This window comes from Hylobates moloch, unplaced genomic scaffold (assembly GCF_009828535.3).
Source record: "Hylobates moloch isolate HMO894 unplaced genomic scaffold, HMol_V3 SCAFFOLD_3, whole genome shotgun sequence".
In the NCBI taxonomy this organism is placed as follows: Eukaryota; Metazoa; Chordata; class Mammalia; order Primates; family Hylobatidae; genus Hylobates; species Hylobates moloch.
In genome coordinates this window covers 40,073,380-40,092,827 of record NW_026652278.1, presented here as the reverse complement: position 1 = coordinate 40,092,827, position 19,448 = coordinate 40,073,380, and the positions used below count along the sequence as shown (strand labels likewise).

General features: G+C 45.7%; 1 protein-coding gene across 3 annotated transcripts; it reads right to left on the bottom strand.

Moving 5' to 3' along the window:
- Positions 1-1,166: 1,166 nt before the first annotated feature.
- RBP4 (retinol binding protein 4) lies at positions 1,167-12,540 on the bottom strand. Of its 3 annotated transcripts, none has more exons than XM_032136591.2 (6): positions 12,336-12,540; positions 11,900-12,028; positions 11,648-11,784; positions 11,374-11,480; positions 4,810-5,022; positions 1,167-3,097 (listed from the first exon to the last, which is right to left on the bottom strand). In XM_032136591.2, the coding sequence occupies exons 2-6, from the start codon at positions 12,008-12,010 to the stop codon at positions 3,060-3,062; spliced, it is 606 nt and encodes a 201-aa protein (XP_031992482.1). In that variant the 5' UTR covers positions 12,011-12,028; positions 12,336-12,540; the 3' UTR covers positions 1,167-3,059. The 3 variants fall into 3 exon arrangements, with proteins under 3 accessions (XP_031992482.1, XP_031992474.1, XP_031992464.1); XM_032136583.2 differs by lacking the exon at positions 12,336-12,540 and adding an exon at positions 12,145-12,247; XM_032136573.2 differs by lacking the exon at positions 12,336-12,540 and having other exon boundaries at positions 11,900-12,128.
- Positions 12,541-19,448: the final 6,908 nt, after the last annotated feature.

The window sequence follows — 19,448 nt, the reverse complement described above, 5'->3', positions numbered from 1 at the left end:
CACCTGTGTGAATAGGGGGAAGGGACACAGAAGAGATGTTAGTGCAAGGAGGCTGACATGCTTGAAGGGAGAGTGGCGTAAGCCGACTATTGATGGAGCCTCCTCTGCACTAGGCACTGCCTTTAATGCTGAGACCAGGGGTACCCGGCTGGGGCCTGTCAGTTGAGGCCAGAGAAATTGCAGGGTTAGATCACATAGGGCCTAGGAGTTTATTCTTTTCTCCAAGCCCCTGGAGGTTTGCAACTGGAGGCTGAAGTGACCTGATGAATGTGTGCAAAGATTACCCTGGCTGCTGGGCAGGGAATAGACTCTGAGGAGCATGAGTGAAAATGGAGACCAGTTGGGCAGCTGCTGAAGTGGAACAAGGGGATGGGACCTTGGAGGTGAGTGGCATTAGGGAGGGATTGTGAGAAACGACTTGTAAATATACTTTGGGAAGGTAAAACAAAGATGATTTATTGATGGAAAGGATGAAATAAAATGTGAGGGAAAGAGAGGGTTCAAGGGGAATACTCTGATTTTTTAGCCTGTCATTGGTTGGATGGTGAAGCAGACAACAAAAATGGGGGAGCCTGGGCAAAGATCAGAGGTGGGGGAGCCAAGAGTTTCATTTGGAGCTCATAAGTTTGAAATCTCAGTGAGACTGCCAAATTGAATAGGCAGTTGGATGTGTGTAGAGATGTGGAGCTTGGGCCTGGAGATGCACATTGTTTGGAGATATAAATGGTGTTTATAGGCCTATGGTTTTATAAAACATCCCTTGGAGAGATAGAGAGAAACCAGAGCCAAAGATTGAACCCAGGGACACTCCACCACTTGGAGGCTGGGCCAGTGGCTGGAATGCACAGCAGCACAGGGCCTGGCGTATAGTAGGTGTTCAACCAATCTTTGGTGCTGAGGAAATCAGCACCAGCAGTAGTGACTGCTCATGCAGTTTCTGGAGCAGCTTGCTTCTGAAGTCAGATTCATGGAAATCACAAGCTTGAGGACAAAAGAACAGAGATGTTTTGCTCACTTTAGTTAATAGATCTGATCAATTAAACCTGTTTTTGGAAGTGATGTGTGGCTATCTTATTGAAGCGGCATCGCTGTCTGGAGTAAATAACTGGGGTTCGTTAACTTGTGCCAAGAGGATTAAGGACACGGACATATGTGGGTGAGTTAAGCAGCAGAATGTTTAATAGGCAGAAGAAAGGAGAGAGGAGAGCAGCTCTCTCTCTTGTGAGACAGAGGCATCTGAAAAGGGAAAAGTGGTGGACCACAGCATATTTTATAGGCAGGCTTGAGGAGGTGGTGTCTGATTTACATAGGGCTCACAGATTGGTTTGACCAGGTGTGACATTTACATAGTGCATGAGAAAGGCTGGCTGCCCCACCCAAATCTGATTACGCAAATGGACTTTCCACTTGGCCATCTTGTCTGCTCCTTACTGCACTCATAGCTGGCAAAAAGAGAAGATGGAGCTGCCATTTTGAACATGCTTAGTCTTAGGTACTACATTCCAATGGGCACAACTGCTGGCATTCACCCATGCAAGCTTCCGACTTGCTTGTCTATGTCTGCAGCACGATTTTACAGGCTGCTCTTTGTTAGAAAAGGATTTAGGGGCTGCCTTTCATTAAAAGGAAAATCTTACCAAGGACTTCCATACCCTCACTATCTGCCTAAGTAATTTCTTTTTAACTCCTATGTCATTATGGTTCTCTGAGGTTGTCAAACTGAAGCTGCAGAGCAAGGCTCTGACAGCCTGCGGTTCCGTGAGAGAGGAAGGCAAAGCTCTCCCATGCACATCACCTGTCTCCTCTGTCTTTGGTGGAGGACACTAGCATGGGGCACCCAGGAGCCTCCCATGGTCCCTGGATATTCCAACACCCAGGTGGAGATCTATGACGCTTTCCTCACTCCCAGTGCATTTCATAGACGTCAGCCTGGCATCACCGGTTTCACAGCTCCCCAGAGCTCTAACAGACATTGCCTAATTGAATCCTCACTGCAGCCCATCAGGCAATGACCATTTTCCCTTATCTCCCAAGAAAAGAGTGAGGCTCAGAGAAGCCTTGTAATCAGCCCCAAATCCACAGCTAATATATATCTGAAGCAGATTTGCACTTAAACCAAGACCCTCTGGTACCAAAACCTTGCTGCTTTTTTCAAGATGAGAAATGGAGGCCCCTGGGAACACCTGGAAAACTGAGGCCAGTGGCCTTGCACCCATACACTAGGGTTCCCACGTGCTGCTAATGATGCAGGATGCTGGTGTTCTGTCCCAGCCCCCGCTACTTACCCCTTACCCAGCCCCTCCCCGCATTCCAGGTAGGGGGTGCTCTGATCTTTCCTATAGAACGAGATTCCAGAGCCCCATCTTCCAATTTCCCCAGAGGCCTCCCTCCTCCCTCTCAACATTTTGCCTACACCTGAAAGAGGTGAGTTGCATGCCAGAGACAATAAAGGGCTAAGGAGTGTTTCCTAGAGCTCACCTTGTCCGCTGTGGCTCAGCCTCTCAAATCCAGCGTTAGTGAGCTGCCAGCCCACCCACCTCATAGGCCTAAGGCTGACTGAGGACTTGGGCTCGCTGGACTGACGTATCTACTCACTTCCTCTTTTGGCACCAATGCTTTGGCCAGGCTGGTAGGTAAGGCCTTCCTAAGTTAAAGAGGAAACCTCCTTTTCAGGAAGTTGGGAGAAGCCAGTATTCAATAATGGAGATTAGGCACTAGAACAGGCCAAAGGTCAGAAAGAGCCACGTGCTTCTGGTATAAAGAAGCGCACCCCACCTATCCATCCGCAGCACAGACATAAACACAAATGAAAACTAAAATCACAGGACACGGGTGACTATATTTTAATGAATCAGAGTCTGGAATCTTAAGCCCCCAGAAACTTTCAGGAAAGGCAAGCAGATTCACTGACCCCCACGTGTATCTTTATATGTAGTGAAGGTTTTATGGGAACTGAGGGAAGATGGGGAGAGAAGGGCAAATTAAACTCCTAAGATAAATAGAGCTGAAGACTGAGAGCTAATCAGAAGTTCTCAGATGAAACTAGATTCTTGATGTTGCTACAAAAGGTTTCTTTCTGATCTGCCATCGCAGTAACCTGGAAAATACAAAACAAAGCCATTAACGACAGAAAGTGGACCCAGTTTTTATGTAGATAATGAACATCATGATGGCCTTGGAGCTGGCTTCATTCAAATGCTTCTTAATTCGAATGCATCACAGCAGATCGCAACCCTTAAGGTTACAGATGGCTGTAATTCATAAACACCTTCAAGGCTGTTTCTGAAACCCACTGAATTTCTCTGGACGTAATGGGGGTGGAGAGAATAAGACTTGCTGGATGAACAGGGCTTCCTTTGATTTCTCTTAAGTCTGCCTTATTGCATTGCAAAGTGTCGGGGGCCATCCTCAGCTTTCAGGAAGTGGCGGCCAAGGCAGCCTGACCTGGGACACAGTGGTGATGGTTTTATAAAGTGTTTCTATGTCTCATGTCATGTGTCACCAGATGGTGTGGCACAAGGGACTTCAGAGTCACAAAACTCTAGGTTTGCATCCAACTCAGCTACCTATTAAAGATTTAGGGCAATCTTTAATCATTCTTCATCATTGTCAGCCTCTGTTTATTCATCTGTACAATGTGCATAATCTGCTTCCTAAGGTGCCCTGCTGTGGTGGAATCCTCGCCGGCCCTACATTTAATTTTGAAGGGCGAAGCTTCAAAATCAATTTGATTTTGGTCTAAGTTCCCATCTGTTTGGTGTAGTGGGTCAGTTCATGATCAACAGAAATGCTCCATTTTGTTTAATTATTATTTTTTTTGAGGCATAATCTTGCTCTGTTGCCCAGGCTGGAGTGCAGTGGTGCGATCTCAACTTACTGCAGCCTCCGCCTCCCGGGCTCAAGTAATTCTCCTGCCTCAACCTCCTGAGTAGCTGGGATTACAGGCGCATGCCACCACACCTGGCTAATTTTTGTATTTTTAGCAGAGATGGGGTTTTGCCATGTTGGCCAGTCCGGTCTAGAACTCCTGAGCTCATGTGATCAGCCCGCCTCGGCCTCCAAAAGTGCTGGGATTTCAGGTGTGAGCCACCACGCCTGGCCCATTTTGTTTAATTTTTTCTACATTTTAGCATTACTCTATTTGGATTTTGAAACCCAGTATCCCATAGCAATGAGTGAGTGTCCATTCAAACTAAATGGAGCTCTTTCCTCCACAGTGTTCCTGGTTTTAAAATCAAGATCAGACAAGAGTAATATCTCCTAAAAGATCCTATGGTTGTTCCAGAGAATCTCAAAATCCCCAAGTGAGGAAACCCAGCTAGTCAATGTCATGGCTGTTTGGTTTCATATAGAAAAAAGAAGGTGCGTTGAAATCATTCTCTTTGGAGTTTACTACATTGATGCCCCGTGGAGTTTTTACATCAATGGTCACATGAGCTGCCCACCTCTTTACTGGGCTGCTCAATCCCAAACAATCTTAATTCAGTCAAAATGGTTTTTTGGGACAGTGTAGCCAGGGGTGACCACAGAAATGGCCCAAGGAAGAAGAATAAAAGGAAAAGAGAGCCCACTGCAGTGTTAGTGCCAGTGAACTGGACAAACGCCTTTACCCACACCTGCGTGAGCCCTGTGAGAAGGCCAGTGAAAAATCTGGCCAAGCAGGATCAGGATTTGGCCTCAGAAAGGGGCTCCCAAGACCCCCTGTTTTCTCTGGGGTGCAGACGAAATGAATTTCACTAGCATGTGGGCCCAAAGTCCAAACCCACTGCCCTGCAGGAAGAGCCAGGAGGCACCCTGCACCCCACTCACCGTTGTGGACGATCAGCCTGTACTGCCTGGCCAGGCACAGCTCCTCCTGCCGCTGCCTTACAATCTTCTGCGCTTCTGGGGGCAGGCCGTTGGGGTCCCGGGAAAACACGAAGGAGTAGCTGTCGGCACAGGTGCCGTCGAGGTTCAGGAGGCGGCAGGAGTACTGCACGGCATACGTGTCGTAGTCCGTGTCGATGATCCAGTGGTCATCATCTGCAAGCCAGAAAGCCACCATGCTGATCAATGCCTTTCCCTCATGGGCTCAGATGTCGGAGAAACTCACGACCAGGCCTGAGAACACAGTGACTTCCAGAAGCTGGTTTTATTTCCTTAGGAAGCAGGACACTTCAGAGAATTCTGACAGCTTTTATAAAATTTGGCAAATCAGAAAGGATCTTGTTCTCCTTTATTGAAAAAAATCTTGGAGTCAGGGAAACCTCATTCACTTCGATAATCATCTCTCCCTGTGATTATGTCACTATAAATGTGACAGCATCTTTCCAAAGAACCACCAAGAATGTGGGCTCATCAAAAGCACAGAATAAACCGTTCTACTGTCGCTTCACCATCTACTCTCCAATAATATCTGTGTCTTTTGTGGCTAATATCTGATGGCCACCAACTTATGTTACCCCCAATATTGGCTTATGTCTTTCTCCATCTCTATCAGCTGGTTCCTAATCAACTCACTAATGGGGCTGCCCCCTGCTGTCTCAGTCCTCTGGAGGATGCCGCGCCCATGGTCACGGCTTCTCTGGCTCCATCCTAATTCTGCTTATTAATGCTACTCACTTCTTTGTGCTGGCAAAGAGTAGGTTTTGCCTTGAGGACACAAGAGGCCCACCATCTGGCATCAGATATTCCTTCTCAGACCTTGTCCTCATCCCAACTCACGGAGGCAGAGCTGAGCCACTGAATTTAGATTATATGTATTCCTCAAGGCTGAAATGTAAGCCATGAAGAATAAGAGTAAATGAAAGTGGTAAAAATATCAACGAAGGCAGGAGAAGAAAGAACATTAATTAGAGTATATGTGTGGCCGGGCGCTGTGGCTCGTGCTTGTAATCCCAGCACTTTGGGAGGCTGAGGTGGGAGGGCAACTTGAGGCCAGGAGTTTGAGACTAGCCTGGGCAACATAGTGAGACGTGGTATTTATGAAAAATGAAAATAATTAGCCAGGTGCGGTGACGTGCGTCTGTGGTGCCCCCTACTTGGGTGCTGAGGCGGGAGGATCACTTTGAGCCCAGGAGGTCAAGGCTACAATGAGCTAGGTTTGCGCTACTGCACTCCAGCCTGAGTGAGAGTGACATTCTGTCTTAAAAAAAAAAAAAAAAAGAAAAAAGAAAAAGAAAGAAAAAAAGAATGTATGTGAGTGATTTGCCACAGAGAAAGAACAGTGTCACCCTACATTGAGATAAAAGTGCCACATCTCTACTTAATTTAACCTTCTTATTGACATAATACCATGATTGGGACTTTCTGAGCACTTAATTATGTGCCAGTCACTGTATGGACATTCCCATTTGTTTTCTCGGTTACCTCTCACATTGATCCAAAACTGCACACTGTCATCCTCTACTTTATAGGTGAGGAAACTGAGGCACAGAGAGACTTAATAATTCACCTAGGGTCACAAAGAGCAGGGCAGAACTGGGATTCAAGCAAGGGAGCGTGATCCCAGAGCCCACATGCTTCACCTCTACACCACACTGTCTCCAGACAATCAGTACACTGGCGGGAGAGGGGCAAGAAACAAAAAGGCTTTGTGTCTCCATCTCAGGCTCAGGTGTTGGGGCAAGGAGTGATGCTCCCTCTGCAGTGTTCCAGTTGGAGAAGCGCAGAGGGAACTGGATCCCCCAGCGTTAGAGGGTGTAAGGCCATCTGGAATGCTGGCCCTAAGTCGCCTCTGGGTGTGCCTCTCTGAGAACCCCTGGAGTGCCAGCCTAGGATGGGGTTCAGCCCAAACCCAGGCTCTGCAGGAGGGCTGTCCCAGGAGTGGGTGTGGAGCCCCTCTCTTCAATTCACCCTAGGCCTGCCAGGAGAATAAGCCACTCCTGTGCCTTGAGGCTGTTCCAGGGTAACAGTGTCAGAGGTGGGGCTGAGGAGATGTTCCAGAACCATGACTGCTCAGCAGGGACCATAAAGTTATTCAGCAGAAAGGCTGGGAACAGAAGCCACAGGGCTGCCTGCTGGGCCTCACCCTAACCACTGACTCCCCTCACAGGCTCCAGAGTATCTGGGTGGTCTTCCTCATCCTTGGATGAAGTCATTCCTTCCCTGGTTATGAGGATCACAGTGTCTGTCACAGGCACCCTCAGACACGAAAACACTTGCCTTTGAAATGTTACCTCGACTCATGATCCAGGCAGCTATTAGCTTGGCCGATCGGCAGCTGAACTTTTTTTTTTTTCCCTCCAAAATGGTCGCCAGCATGTAAATTTTGACAGAGGAATTAAGTAACTTTCAATACTTGGATTTAGTAAAATTGGCTACTGGTCTTGACTTTAAAAGAAGGCCTAAGTTGGTTTGGTTAATCTCCAGGCTCTTTTGGCTGAATAATTCAAAGACGAAGAATTTAAATCATAGTGACCTTGACCAGGCTCTCCCTTTTAAGAGTATTTGCAAGAGATGAACTGCCAGAGCACTGCGAGAATGAGGTTGGTTCTCTAACCTCCTCACACCCGGCAGCTGGGCACGGCTCCTCTGGAGAACCAGACACCCCCAGCCATTTCCAGACTGCAGCTAACCGCATGCAGTGGAGCTAGGGGCAGAGAGCGTTGGAGGCAGTGGCTGTGTGGCTGGGAGCCCCTGCCTCCCCTCTACCATCCTAGGAAATGGGGTCACGCTGTAGCTGCATGTACACTGTACCTACACAGACTGGTTTAGCAGTTTGGACTGCCAGTCCCAAAACCAAAGAAAATGCTTGGTAGAGGGTGCTGTCTCGGGCAACCTGGCTCCATTGGTCTGTTCTGTTGCTCACTGCTGTGGGCCTGGCATGTGTCCTTTCAGCTCCCTAAACCTGCATGCTCCAATCATCTAAAGCAGCAAGACCAGGTGGGAAGCTCCCTGTGGTTCTCAGGCCTAACAGTCCAGCTGAGCCAGCCAGGCAACAAATTTAATGCTATTTCTGATGCGTTGTCAAAATACACCAACAGGCCCCAGAAAAGTGAGTGGAGTCTGAGGCCTTGATACCTGAGTAAGCCAAGATAACTCTTCAGATTGAATTATCTAGACCAGTGGTTCTCAAACTTCATTGTGCAGAAACAGCATACCCAAGGAGCAAACTTAAAATGCAGACTCCAGGGCCCTGCCCTTAGAATGTCGGACTCAATAATTCTGGGTTTGAGTCCAGAAATGTGCATTTGTTAACAAGCACCCTAGTGTATTTAGATATAGATGGAACAGGAACCCTCACTTTGAACAACACTAATGTAAACATTCAGGCCTGCATTGTTATTCAGCCTGACAAGGGCCCCTTTACCAGCAGAGTGACAGACCTTATCTGACAGAAGGACACAAGGAGAGTCTTTGTCCATGTCTTTCTGCAAGAGCACAAAACAATGATGATCATAGCTAATATTTATTGAGCACTTACTATGCACTAGGCTAAGCATTTTCACAAATTACCTTAATTAGTCCTTCCAATGATTCTATGAAATAGAAACTATTCTTTATCCCCATTTCATAGTGAAGGAAGTCAAATCTCAGGGAGGCTAGCCTGTATTCAACCAAGACCTGCTGATGGTAGTATCCTCAACCCGAGACATCCTGCTTGCTGCTGGTGGAGCCAGAAGGGAAGACCAGTACAGAGCATGCCCAAGGCTGGAGCAGCAAGCCACATCAGTCTGTTAACACTGACATTCACGTTCAACTGTAGAGATTGATCACATTTAATTTTAAAATAATTTGACAACAAATTTCATGATCGTTTGGCCCTGAGTTACTTTCTCTCCATAAGCGCACCTCATTTTAAACACATTCATTTGGTGAGATGCATTGTGTGGAGCAGGGAAGAGGCTGAGGATGCAGCCCACTCTTGGAGTGGCCTTCAAATCCCTCTGTCCAAGTCAGTGTTTAAAGCAAGACCATGGTCAGGGAAGAAACTGGCACAAGGAATGAAAGTAGAGTTTGTTAAGATGACCCCAAAACAAGCATGCAAAACAGAATAAGGTAGGTGCATCAAGCCATGCCATTTGCGAGATACTCAGAAAACCAAGGGATCGTTTGTGCCTTTTTACAAGCCCTGGGTTAAGAGGTGTCACTAGGTGCCAAAAATTCACCGTGTGCCCCTAGGCCAGTCACTTCTCTACGGGCCTCAGTTTCTTCACTTCTAAAACAAGAGACTTGAACCCAGTGGTCTCCATGGGTCCTCCCATTCTAGACCCAGAATCTAAAGCTATGATTTCACGACCAGGGAGATAACTAAGCAGCCATCATATCAAACACTTACAAAGAACTCATGTCTCAGGCACCGTTCTGAGTGCTTTCTGCCTGTTGACTCATTGCATCTTGCAACACAACTCCATGTGGTAGGTTCTATGATCATTTCACTTTGCAGATGAGGAAATAGGCACAGAGAAGTGAAGGAACATATCTAAGGTTCCACAGGTAGTGGTGGAGTTGGGATTTGAACTTAGGAGGTCTAATTTTAACCGGGCGGGCTTAACTACAACACTGCACAACTTTTTTTTTTTGAAATGTAACCTAAGAAGGAATTTAATCGTTAAGCCTTCCATATTATAGTCATCTCACTTAATATCTATAGCAATCACTTTCAAGATTCTAATACTTTTTCCCCCTCCAAATGAAATCCTGATAAAATACCAATATACAAGAGGCAAAAGCAAATCAATCTGGTTTGATAGGGGGAGGAGGCAAGAAACAAAATGCTCCCTTCTCATTGGGTCATCTCTGACCCTGTCCCTAAAGGCATTGCCAACAGAATCCTAGTCCATTAAGGAGCACATCTCGAAATGCTATAGAGCATATGTGTTTCCTCTTTCTAAAAACTAGCAATCTTGTACCTCTGGTATTGATTTTTGTAATCCATTATCAGAAAAGAATATTTTACTCTAAATAAATCAGTTTGGGACGTTTTGCTGCACAATTTGAAATAATTTGTATTATTTCCAAGGATAATAAATAAAAATAAAGCTTCTCAGCTTTTTCTCTACCAGGTATGGTGGCTCATACTTGTAATCCCAGCACTTTGGAAGGCAGGGATGTGAGGACGGCTTGAGCCAAGGAGATCAAGACCAGCTTGGGCAAGCTGGGGAGACCCTGACTCCACAAAAAATACAAAAATTAGCCAGGCATGGTGGCCCATGCCTGTAGTTCCAGCTACTCAGGAGGCTGAGGTGGTGTGATTGCTTGAGCCCAGGAGGTTGAGGCTGCAGTGAGCCATGATGGCGCGACTGCACTCCAGCCTGGAGGACAGTGAGACCCTGTCTCCAAAAAAAAAAAAAAAAAAACAAAAATTAACATTAAAAATTAAATAAAATTTTAAAATGCAATTTCATCCAACACACAACTTTAGAGGAAGTCCAAGAGTGTGGTGTGCCATATATGGAGAGCAATGGGTTACAATAAAGGACACTTCTACCCTGGATCACCAAGCAGAGAGAGTCTCCCTGAACAACCCTTGGTCCTGTCTCACGGGAGAGCTCAAACAACACTTTGCAAAAGCTGGTCGGGATTAGGAGTCCCTGTAGTTCAGGGCCACCGAATCCTGGCCTGAGATTTGGAAGCCTGGCTTCTGACATCGGCTCTAACAAACTTCTTGCATGTCCTTGGGCAAAGTTCTCTTCGCCTCAGTTTATTCATCTACATATTGAACCCCCTCCAAAAGGTTAACTCTCCCTCTCTAAGATTCCATGATATGTGCCCCACGGCCCGCATTATTCTCTAGCTGCCAAGTAGATTCCCGATTTGAAACTTAGGATAAACGGGGAAAAAAAATGGGAAAAAGGGCATGTAGACACTGTTTTCTCATGATTAGGCCAAATTTTAGGATGTTCTTCTACAAGTCCTCAACATCGCTCCCCTCCACGTCTGATTTTCACAGCTTAGGGGAAAGGGAAGAGGCCACTGCCACAGTACACTGTGCCTGGCTCAGAATCTCAGCACCGGCAGGCCAGGCACTTGGGAGGCATCCATCCCTATGCACAGTGCTCCCTCCATCCTTGGATAGGGCTCTCTCGGCCTCTGAGGGAGCCCCAGATAGTCAAGCTGTCTCAGGGATTCAGCCCAAAGAGACGGAGGAAATGCAGAGCTAGGTGGAGTGGTGATGTGGAAGGCAGGAGAAAGCATGGAGAAGGCACACACCTTGGCACAGTGGCTGGTGAGGAAAATGACACCTGACAAACCGAAAGGTCCTTTTGAGCTTAGGCCAGGTTTCATGAACTGAGGTTTGGGGAGGGGCTAGGTAGCTGCTCCCAATCTTGTCCCCCTAACCTTTCCGCAGGCCATTCTTCCTAAGGGTAGGTACCTCTGGAGAAGAAACTCAGCAATTTGGCCCCGTAGGGGCCCCATTCCCAAGACAGTCCCACAGAGCTGACTACTCACTTCCTTTCTGGAGAAAGGAGGCTACGCCCCAGTACTTCATCTTGAACTTGGCAGGGTCCTCGGTGTCTGTGAAGGTACCCACCATGTCTGCGCACACGTCCCAGTTACTGCAAAAGCCAAGGGGATCCTCAGCCAAGCCGGGCAAAGGGCTTCCTCCCTCTCTCCACCCACTCGGTGCTCCCTTCCCTTCACAATCCCCACGTGGCAATCAGCAGGCAGGGCCCTTGGGGGACCCTGGAGCGCAAAGGGCGCAGCTGCCCCGGCGGCCACTGACTTCAAAAGACGGACTCGACCCTTGGCCGTGGCGCTCATCTGGCCGGTCTCGTCCACGGAGAACTCCGCGACGATGTTGTCCTGCAGAAAGAGGCCCTCGGGGTCCTTCTTGGCCATGGCGTACCAGGTCCCAGAGAACTGTGAGAAGGATGACAGCAGGGATTTGACGTCCGAGGGCGCACGGCGGGCCGCGGGGAGGGCAGGGATAGGGGTGGGGACCTGGGCCACCTGGGCCCCCTGGGCCGATACCTACGCGAGCCTTGTCGAAGTTCTCCTTGACTCGGAAGCTGCTCACTCGGCAGTCGCGCTCCGCCCGGCCGCTGCCCAGCGCCGCCAGCAGCAAGAGCGCCCACACCCACTTCATCTTGCCCAGGAATCCGCCCTGCGGGAGACTGGCCTCCATCAGTGCCCGGCAGCCGACCCCCGGGCCGCCGTATCCCACCCCACCCCACCCTGGCCCATCCCGCCGCCGGCCCCGAGGCCCCGGCTGCGACTCACCACCGGGAGGGGAACCGCGCGCAAGCCTGGCCGCCGCGTCCGGGCGCGCGTGGAGCGAGGGAGGCGAGCGCGCCGCGGCCGCCCGGCTGCTTTATAGCGCCGGGGGGAGGGGGTCGCGCTTTCGTAACCGCGCGGGGTGAAAGACCGAAGGGGAGGCGCCGGGGGCACTTGCATAACGCGCCCTGACTCACCGGCGCCCGGGCACGGGCAGGGTCCCCGTGGGCCGGCCTCACCTCCAGGACAGCCTCGGGCACGGTGGAACGGCCGCGCGGGGTGGCCTCGGCCAGGCCAAATGCGCCAGCGGCCCTGGCTCAGTTACCCTGCACTCGTGCCAGCGGCCGCCAGCTGCGGTCTAGGGTGGCCTCCGGGGCCAGTGGCTCTGGCAGGAGGCTCGAGTCAACCTGGCGGGAAGACCGTGGCCTCACAGAGCGAGAGCGGACCCGCGAGGCTCCCTGGTGCGTGAGTGCCCAGGCCCTGGCCATGCCAAATTGGCGCCTCCGTCTGCCTTCTGAGGTCCACTTGTGCAGGAATTTTGGAATAATTCATCCAAGTAGTTTTTCATTTCATAAAGGATGTATTTTACTCTCTTTCAGGAGCGTTGTGGTGCCCTCTGGTCAATATTTGTTCTTTAGTTTCAACATCTTTAAAAGCATTAAAACCCTCCCTGTTAAATATTCTCCAGAAACGCAACCCTGGTCAGGACAGGAAATATTTTAGCAGCCTCGGTGGTCGCCTGCTTACTCCGTGGCACTTCCCTGAAACCACTTGGAAAAACACTTACCGATTGTTTATGATGCAATTTTATTTCAAACCCATGTTGGAATTTTCATTTGTTTTCAAAACAGCTAAGGTTGGTTGTTTTGTTGGCTGGGGAGTAGACAAAGGAGAGAAGAGTAAACAACATTCTATAACGTCAGTAGCCAATTGAATCAAAACAGTGTGACTAGTTTAGGTATTTTGCCTGTGTGATGGCACAATTTACTGACCCTGTTTTTCTCTTTCTGTTCGAAGTTAAGAGTTCCACTCGTTTGATCAAAGCAGCCAGTCAAAGGATGAGAATGACGGAATGAGAATTCATGATGTGGCAAAGAAGTATCTCTTCTTGAGATTCCTTCTATACAATGTCGATTGTGTCTCCATGACCTAAATCGGAAAGATTCGAGGTCAATTTGGGCCATTTTGCTGCAGCCAGACCTGAAATAAGAGGAGATCGGGGAAGAGGAAGGTGGCTGCCAAACAGAAATAAGGAGTTGATTGGTTCTCAGACCAATCCTTTATCTATAGGGCATTAGGGCTAATTCTGAGCATCCTGAAAAGAGGACGTCTGTGGCTTCCTTCCCCGCTGCTTCTCCATCTTTTTCCCACCTTCCCCTTCACTCTTGCACCCATTTGAGTCCCAGCAGTGTCTGGGGAGCCAACGGTGATGCATTTAACTCCTAACCGCCGCAGAGCTAGGAAAGCCTGTTTCTGGACACCAAGCTAACTAGGAAATCTTCTGATTGGGCCAGTTTTATAGAAGACTGTGTAATCCCAAACAGCTCAAATAAGTTCTGCTTCAGACCCTCTCCTGCAGGACCCTATGGGGTATGGATCTATGCACCCTGGGTGGGAAAGGATTTTAGGGCACCTCTCTATCTCCTACCCAATGCTTGGATCCCCTCTTCGGCATTCCAGAGGAGAGGTCTTCCAGTTTTTGCTCCAAGTTCTTTAGTGATGGAGAGCTCCTAGCTTAGCCCAGTTGCCTTTGGACAGTTATTCCCGCCAAAAACGTTCTCCTAATACCCTCTGGCCTTGCAGCCATTTCTCCTAGAACGCATTCTGGTTGCCCTTGCACACACTGTAGATTGAATAATGAAGGGTATTTCGGTTCATTTTGGTGATGGTTTTGATGCAGCAACAAGTATTCGTTTATTTGTTGGGTGTTTAAAGGTTGTTTCAGAGTAAAAATTTGGGGTGAAAAAAGAAAGTTGGTGTAACCATTCCTCTGCTCCTCCTCTTTTAATGATAAATCAGGGACCTTAGTGCTCCAGATACCAGCAGAGAAAAACAGTTTATTTTGGCATTCTTTCTAGGATTTCTTCATGATTACAAATAAGTTAATTCAGGTCAACTGATGTTCTTCAGTACTTTGGAAAAGATCCTCATACATTAACTTTTCAAATATGTGTATATGTCAAGTCAAAAGGAAAAACGTTCACAGTGAATATCTCTGTGTGATAGGATTAGGGACACTGAAAGATTTTTTCTTTGTGCCTTTTTGTATTTTTAAAATTTTCTATGGTGAAAACATTAATCAGAAAATAAAGCAAATATTTCCTTTACAAATATTTTTCTTGCTCCTTTTTCTGTAGGTAAAATTATGTTTTAAATTACATCTTATAGATCGTATATAATGTACACAAAATTTCATTCATTTCCTTGCCATGCTTCATGGAGAAATAGACCATGTTTCTTTCATTCATCTTTGTACCTGTCCCCACTGTCCCCACTTTTCCACTGGGTATATCAAGAGACTTGTTCATAGTAGGTGCTTAATCAATAGATATAATTTCTTTTACTGAAATTAGTCACTCTATGCAAACTCCATAAAACATTTATTTTTAAAGACCTGTTCAGAGTTCACCCTTTCTAATATATAATTCCTCAGGATTTAGTACTTGTAGCAGAGGTGGCTACTTGGCCTTTCACCAAAAAATTTGCAGTCCCCTTCCATGCTGTAAAGTTGGGGACTACCAGTCTGCCAGCCTCTGCCTTCCCTGTCCCCAATTCCCGAAGCTCTATAAGGCCATGAGCCTTCTGGCCAGTGGAAGGGGCTGTGTCACTCCCAGGCAGAGCTCAGAAAAGCTGCCTGTTCAATTGTTCACATCCTCTTTTCTTCTCTTATCTGCCAGGGTCCCCACTAGTGACTGACTTTATGTGAACGAGAGATGAGCTTCCACTGGATGAAGCTACTGAGATTTGAGAGGTTACTTCTAACAGAAGTTGATGTTACCTTAACCTTAACAGCATCAAACAAGTCACTAACTTCTAAAAAAGACTGAAAAAGATTTTACCATAACTGACAGAAGAACTAATGCAAGACATTTGTGTCCTTACCCTCATGAAAATTAAGCACTTCCAACCAGCTCCATTTTATACAAAGTAACATTTATGCCCACATCTGGACGGAGGCCAAGAAAAATGAAAAACAAGGAAGTGGAGCAGCATTTATCTTCTGACTGCATTTAAAAGATGTCAAAATAATTGGTTGAAAAATGGAAAGGTTAGTCAGTCCATGTTTTCAGGTACAAAGAGATAAATTAATTTTTTCAATACGGTGTTCTCAGTGGTTGCAAAGTCATCAGACCGTCTCATCAATTTGGATAAAAATAATATGGTTTTCACCAACCAAATTGTCTCTGAGATACCTGGTTATACCCATCAATTAAGTGCAGGCACAGGGCTTTCATGAGTGCAAATGTGCAGATGGAAGGGTCCTGTGCAGTTGGCTGCCAGATGTGCCTGAAATTCCTACCTACAGGGTGTGCCTTTCCATGATGGGTAATTATAGGAACAGATAATCTGGCTAAGGTGGAACTGAAGAGTGGGTTCAGTATAATAATGTGAAGCACACTTAATTAACCCAGGATATTGTTGGTTTTTGTGTTGGTGCTTCTACCTTGTAGGCATATGTTTTGGCTATTGTATAAGCATAACTTCCTGTAGAAATCATTAACTGCAGCAAAAAATTTTAACAATGATGGAATTAGAAATTACATGTGCTCATTTATATAGAGTACTACTGAAAACTTGTTTAAACAGAAAGTTTAAGAAAGTTAAATCATTCCTTGGTAGATTTTTAAAAAGATTGTCTGGAATTTTTATTTCACTCTTGTATTAGCATTTAACATTTTATGATATTTGTCTAGATTTCAAAATCTTCAAAGAAAGAGTCTTTGTATATCCCCCTCTAGCATCAAGTACGATGTCTGGTTCACCTCACAGGCACATTTTTTAATTTAGCCATATTTAAACTGGTAGTTTTAGAGTAGGTTACTATCGCTTGCTGGTTATGACCTTGGGCATAACTTAATTTCTCTGTGCTTCAATTTCTCACCTGTAAAATAATAATAGTACCTACCTTATAAGATTATTGTAAAAAGTAAATGAGATAGGCCGGGCGCGGTGGCTCACACCTGTAATCCCAGCACTTTGGGAGGCTGAGGCGGAAGGATCACCTGAGGTTGGTAGTTTGAGACCAGACTGACCAACATGGAGAAACCCCGTCTCTACTAAAAATACAAAATTAGCTGGACATGGTGGCGCATGCCTGTAATCCCAACTACTTGGGAGGCTGAGGCAGGAGAATCGCTTGAACCCGGGAGGTGGAGGTTTCCGTGAGCAGAGATTGTGCCATTGCACTCCAGCCTGGTCAACAAGAGCGAAATTTCATCTCAAAAAAAAAAAAACAAAAAAATTAAATAAGATAATATATGTAAGTATCTTAGGAGGGTACCTGTCACAGAGTATATATTTTGTATGTTATCTATTCTTATTATCCTTTTATTATTACCAGGTGGTTTATATTTCTTTAAAAAATTCTATGTAAATGCAATGGAGTTTTCACATTGACTTAGTTATCATTTCAGAGTTTATCTAAATAAATTTATTGTCATTAAAAAATATTAGCATCTAAGATTTTGACTTTTTCCCTCATTTTCTCCATCAGTTAATATTCTATCCAAAAAAACCGAACAACAAATCTATGCTTTGAATGAACCAGAAGCACTGATGTAAAAATTAAATGGTGAAGTCAACATTTTGTCATGTTATAAATTTATTCTAAGTGATCTGTTTGGTAAGTTTAAATTTTAAGATATGTCATTTTCCATCCTATTTAATAAATGGTGCTGGGAAAATTGGCTAACTATATGCAGAAGAATGAAACTTGACCCCTACCTCTCACCAGCTACAAAAACTGACTCAAGATGGATTAAAGACTTAAATGTAAGACTTCAAACTATAAAAATCCTAGAAGAAAATCTAGGAAATACTTTTCTGAACCTCAGCCTAGGCGAAGAATTTGTGACTAAGTCCTCAAAAGAAAACACAACAAAAACAAAAATTGACAAGTGGGACCTAATTAAACTAAAGAGCTTCTGCACAGCAAAAGACACTAGCAACAGAGTAAAAAGACACTCTACAAAATGGGAGAAAATATTAGCAAACTATGCATCTGACAAAGGACTAATATCTAGAATCTATAAAGAACAAATCAACAAGAAGAAAACAAATTACCCCATTAAAAAGTGGGCAAAGGACAGGGGCAGATATTTCTCAAAAGAAGACATACAAGCAGCCGACAAACATACGAAAAAATGCTCAACATCACTAATCATTAGAGAAACACAAATCAAAACCTTTTGCACCAGACAGTATGGCTGTTATTAAAAAGTCAAAAAATAACAGATGTTGGTAAGGTGGCGGAGAAAAAGGAACACTCATATGCTGTTGGTGGGATTGTAAATTGGTTCAGCCCCTGCGGAAAACAGTGTTGAGATTTCTCAAAGAACTAACAATAGAACTCACATTTGACCCAGCAATCCCATTACTGGGTATCTATCCAGTAGAAACCCAAAAGAAAATAAATCATGCTACCTAAAAGACACCTGCACTCACATGTTTATCACAGCACTATTCACAATAGCAAAGACATGGAATCAACCCAGGTGCTCATCAGTGGTGAACCGGGTAAAGAAAATGTGGTACATATGCACCATGGAATACTATGCAGCCATACAAAAAACAAAATCATGTCCTATGCAGCAACATGGATGCAGCTGGAGGCCATTATCCTAAGTGAATTAATGCAGGAACAGAAAACCAAATACCACATGTTCTTACTTACAAGTGAGAGCTAAACATTGAGTATACATGGACACAATGATGGGAACAATAGGCACTGGGACCTCCAAAAGGACAAAAGAAAGGGTTGAAAAACTACCTACTGAGTACTGTGCTCCCTATCTGGGTGATGGGCTCAACTGAAGCTCAAACCTCAGCATCATGCAATATACCCATATAAAAAACCTACACATGTACCACCTGAATCAGACATTTTAAAAAATAAAATACGTTATTTTCTGAAATTGGTTTTGTTTTTTTCAGTGCCTAGTAGCAGACAGCCAATAAGAGACACAGAGATCTTGCTAACACTGGCAAGAAGCTCTGCAAAGAACTATCCCAAGAGGAAGAGCTATGGAAATCATAGGACTTCATCAAGAACAAGAAAGAAAGAAAAGGCTATTGGTGTGTGTGCTAAAAGGAGGCTTCTAATATTACCCATTTAAAAATCTTTGATAAAATGTCATCTGTCTTAGTTCGGGTGGCTATAACAGAGTGTCACAGCCGGAGTGGCTTATAGACCACAGAAATTCACTTCTCATATTTCTGGAGGCTGGAGGTCTGAGGTCAGGGTGCCAGCATGGTCAGGTTCAGTGATGGCCATCTTCCTCTTCCAGGTCACAGACAGTCATCTTCTCATGGTATCCTCACATGGAAGAAAGAGGGCTAGAGAGCTCTCTGGGGGCCCTTTAATAAGGGCACTAATACCACTTGTGAGGGTTCCATCCTTATGACCTAGTCACATCCTGAAGGCCATAACGTCTAATACTATCACATTAGAGGTTAGGATTTCAACAGATGAGTTTTAGGGGAACACAAACATTCAGTCCATAACTTCGCTCAACACTCAAAGTAGTTAACAGTGACCCCTTGTCTTGCGTGCTTTTTCTAACTAATCAGTTGCCTCGTCCTGTCAATTGTCATGACACATTTGCTGGACTGTGTCTCACATTTGTCCTTTTCTTTTTCATTTCCAAGCAACTTCATCCATAGACTGCAGAGATACCTTCAAAATCTTTGTTTATGAATGACTTAATTTCTTTATTACGTAAAGTATATATGTTCATTGTAGATACTTTACAAAAATCAGGTAAGCAAAAAAAGAAGAAAAAAATTAATGTCTTGAATCCCACCACTTTGAAATAACTTTTTTTTTTCTGAGATAGGGTCTCGTTCAGTCGCCCAGGTTGGAGTGCAGTGGTGCGATCACAGCTCCCTGCAGCCTCTACCTCCTGGGCTCAAGCCATCCCCCCATCTCAGTCCCAGTCTCAGCTGAGACTACAGGCGTGTGCCACCAAGCCCAGCTAATTTCTGTATTGTTTTGTAGGGCGGGGTTCCACCATGTTGCCTGGGCTGCTGTCAGACTCCCGAGTTCAAGTAATTTGCCTGTCTCAGCCTCTCAGAGTGCTGGGATTATAGGC

Coding starts and splice junctions, on each gene's coding strand:
- RBP4 (XM_032136573.2), bottom strand. CDS start 12,049: ATGGAGGCCAGTCTCCCGCAGGGCGGATTCCTGGGCAAGATGAAGTGG. Junction 11,481..11,647: donor GGTCGAGTCCGTCTTTTGAA/GTCAGTGGCCGC, acceptor TGGCTTTTGCAG/TAACTGGGACGTGTGCGCAG. Junction 5,023..11,373: donor CTCCTTTCTCCAGAAAGGAA/GTGAGTAGTCAG, acceptor TCTGGCTTGCAG/ATGATGACCACTGGATCATC.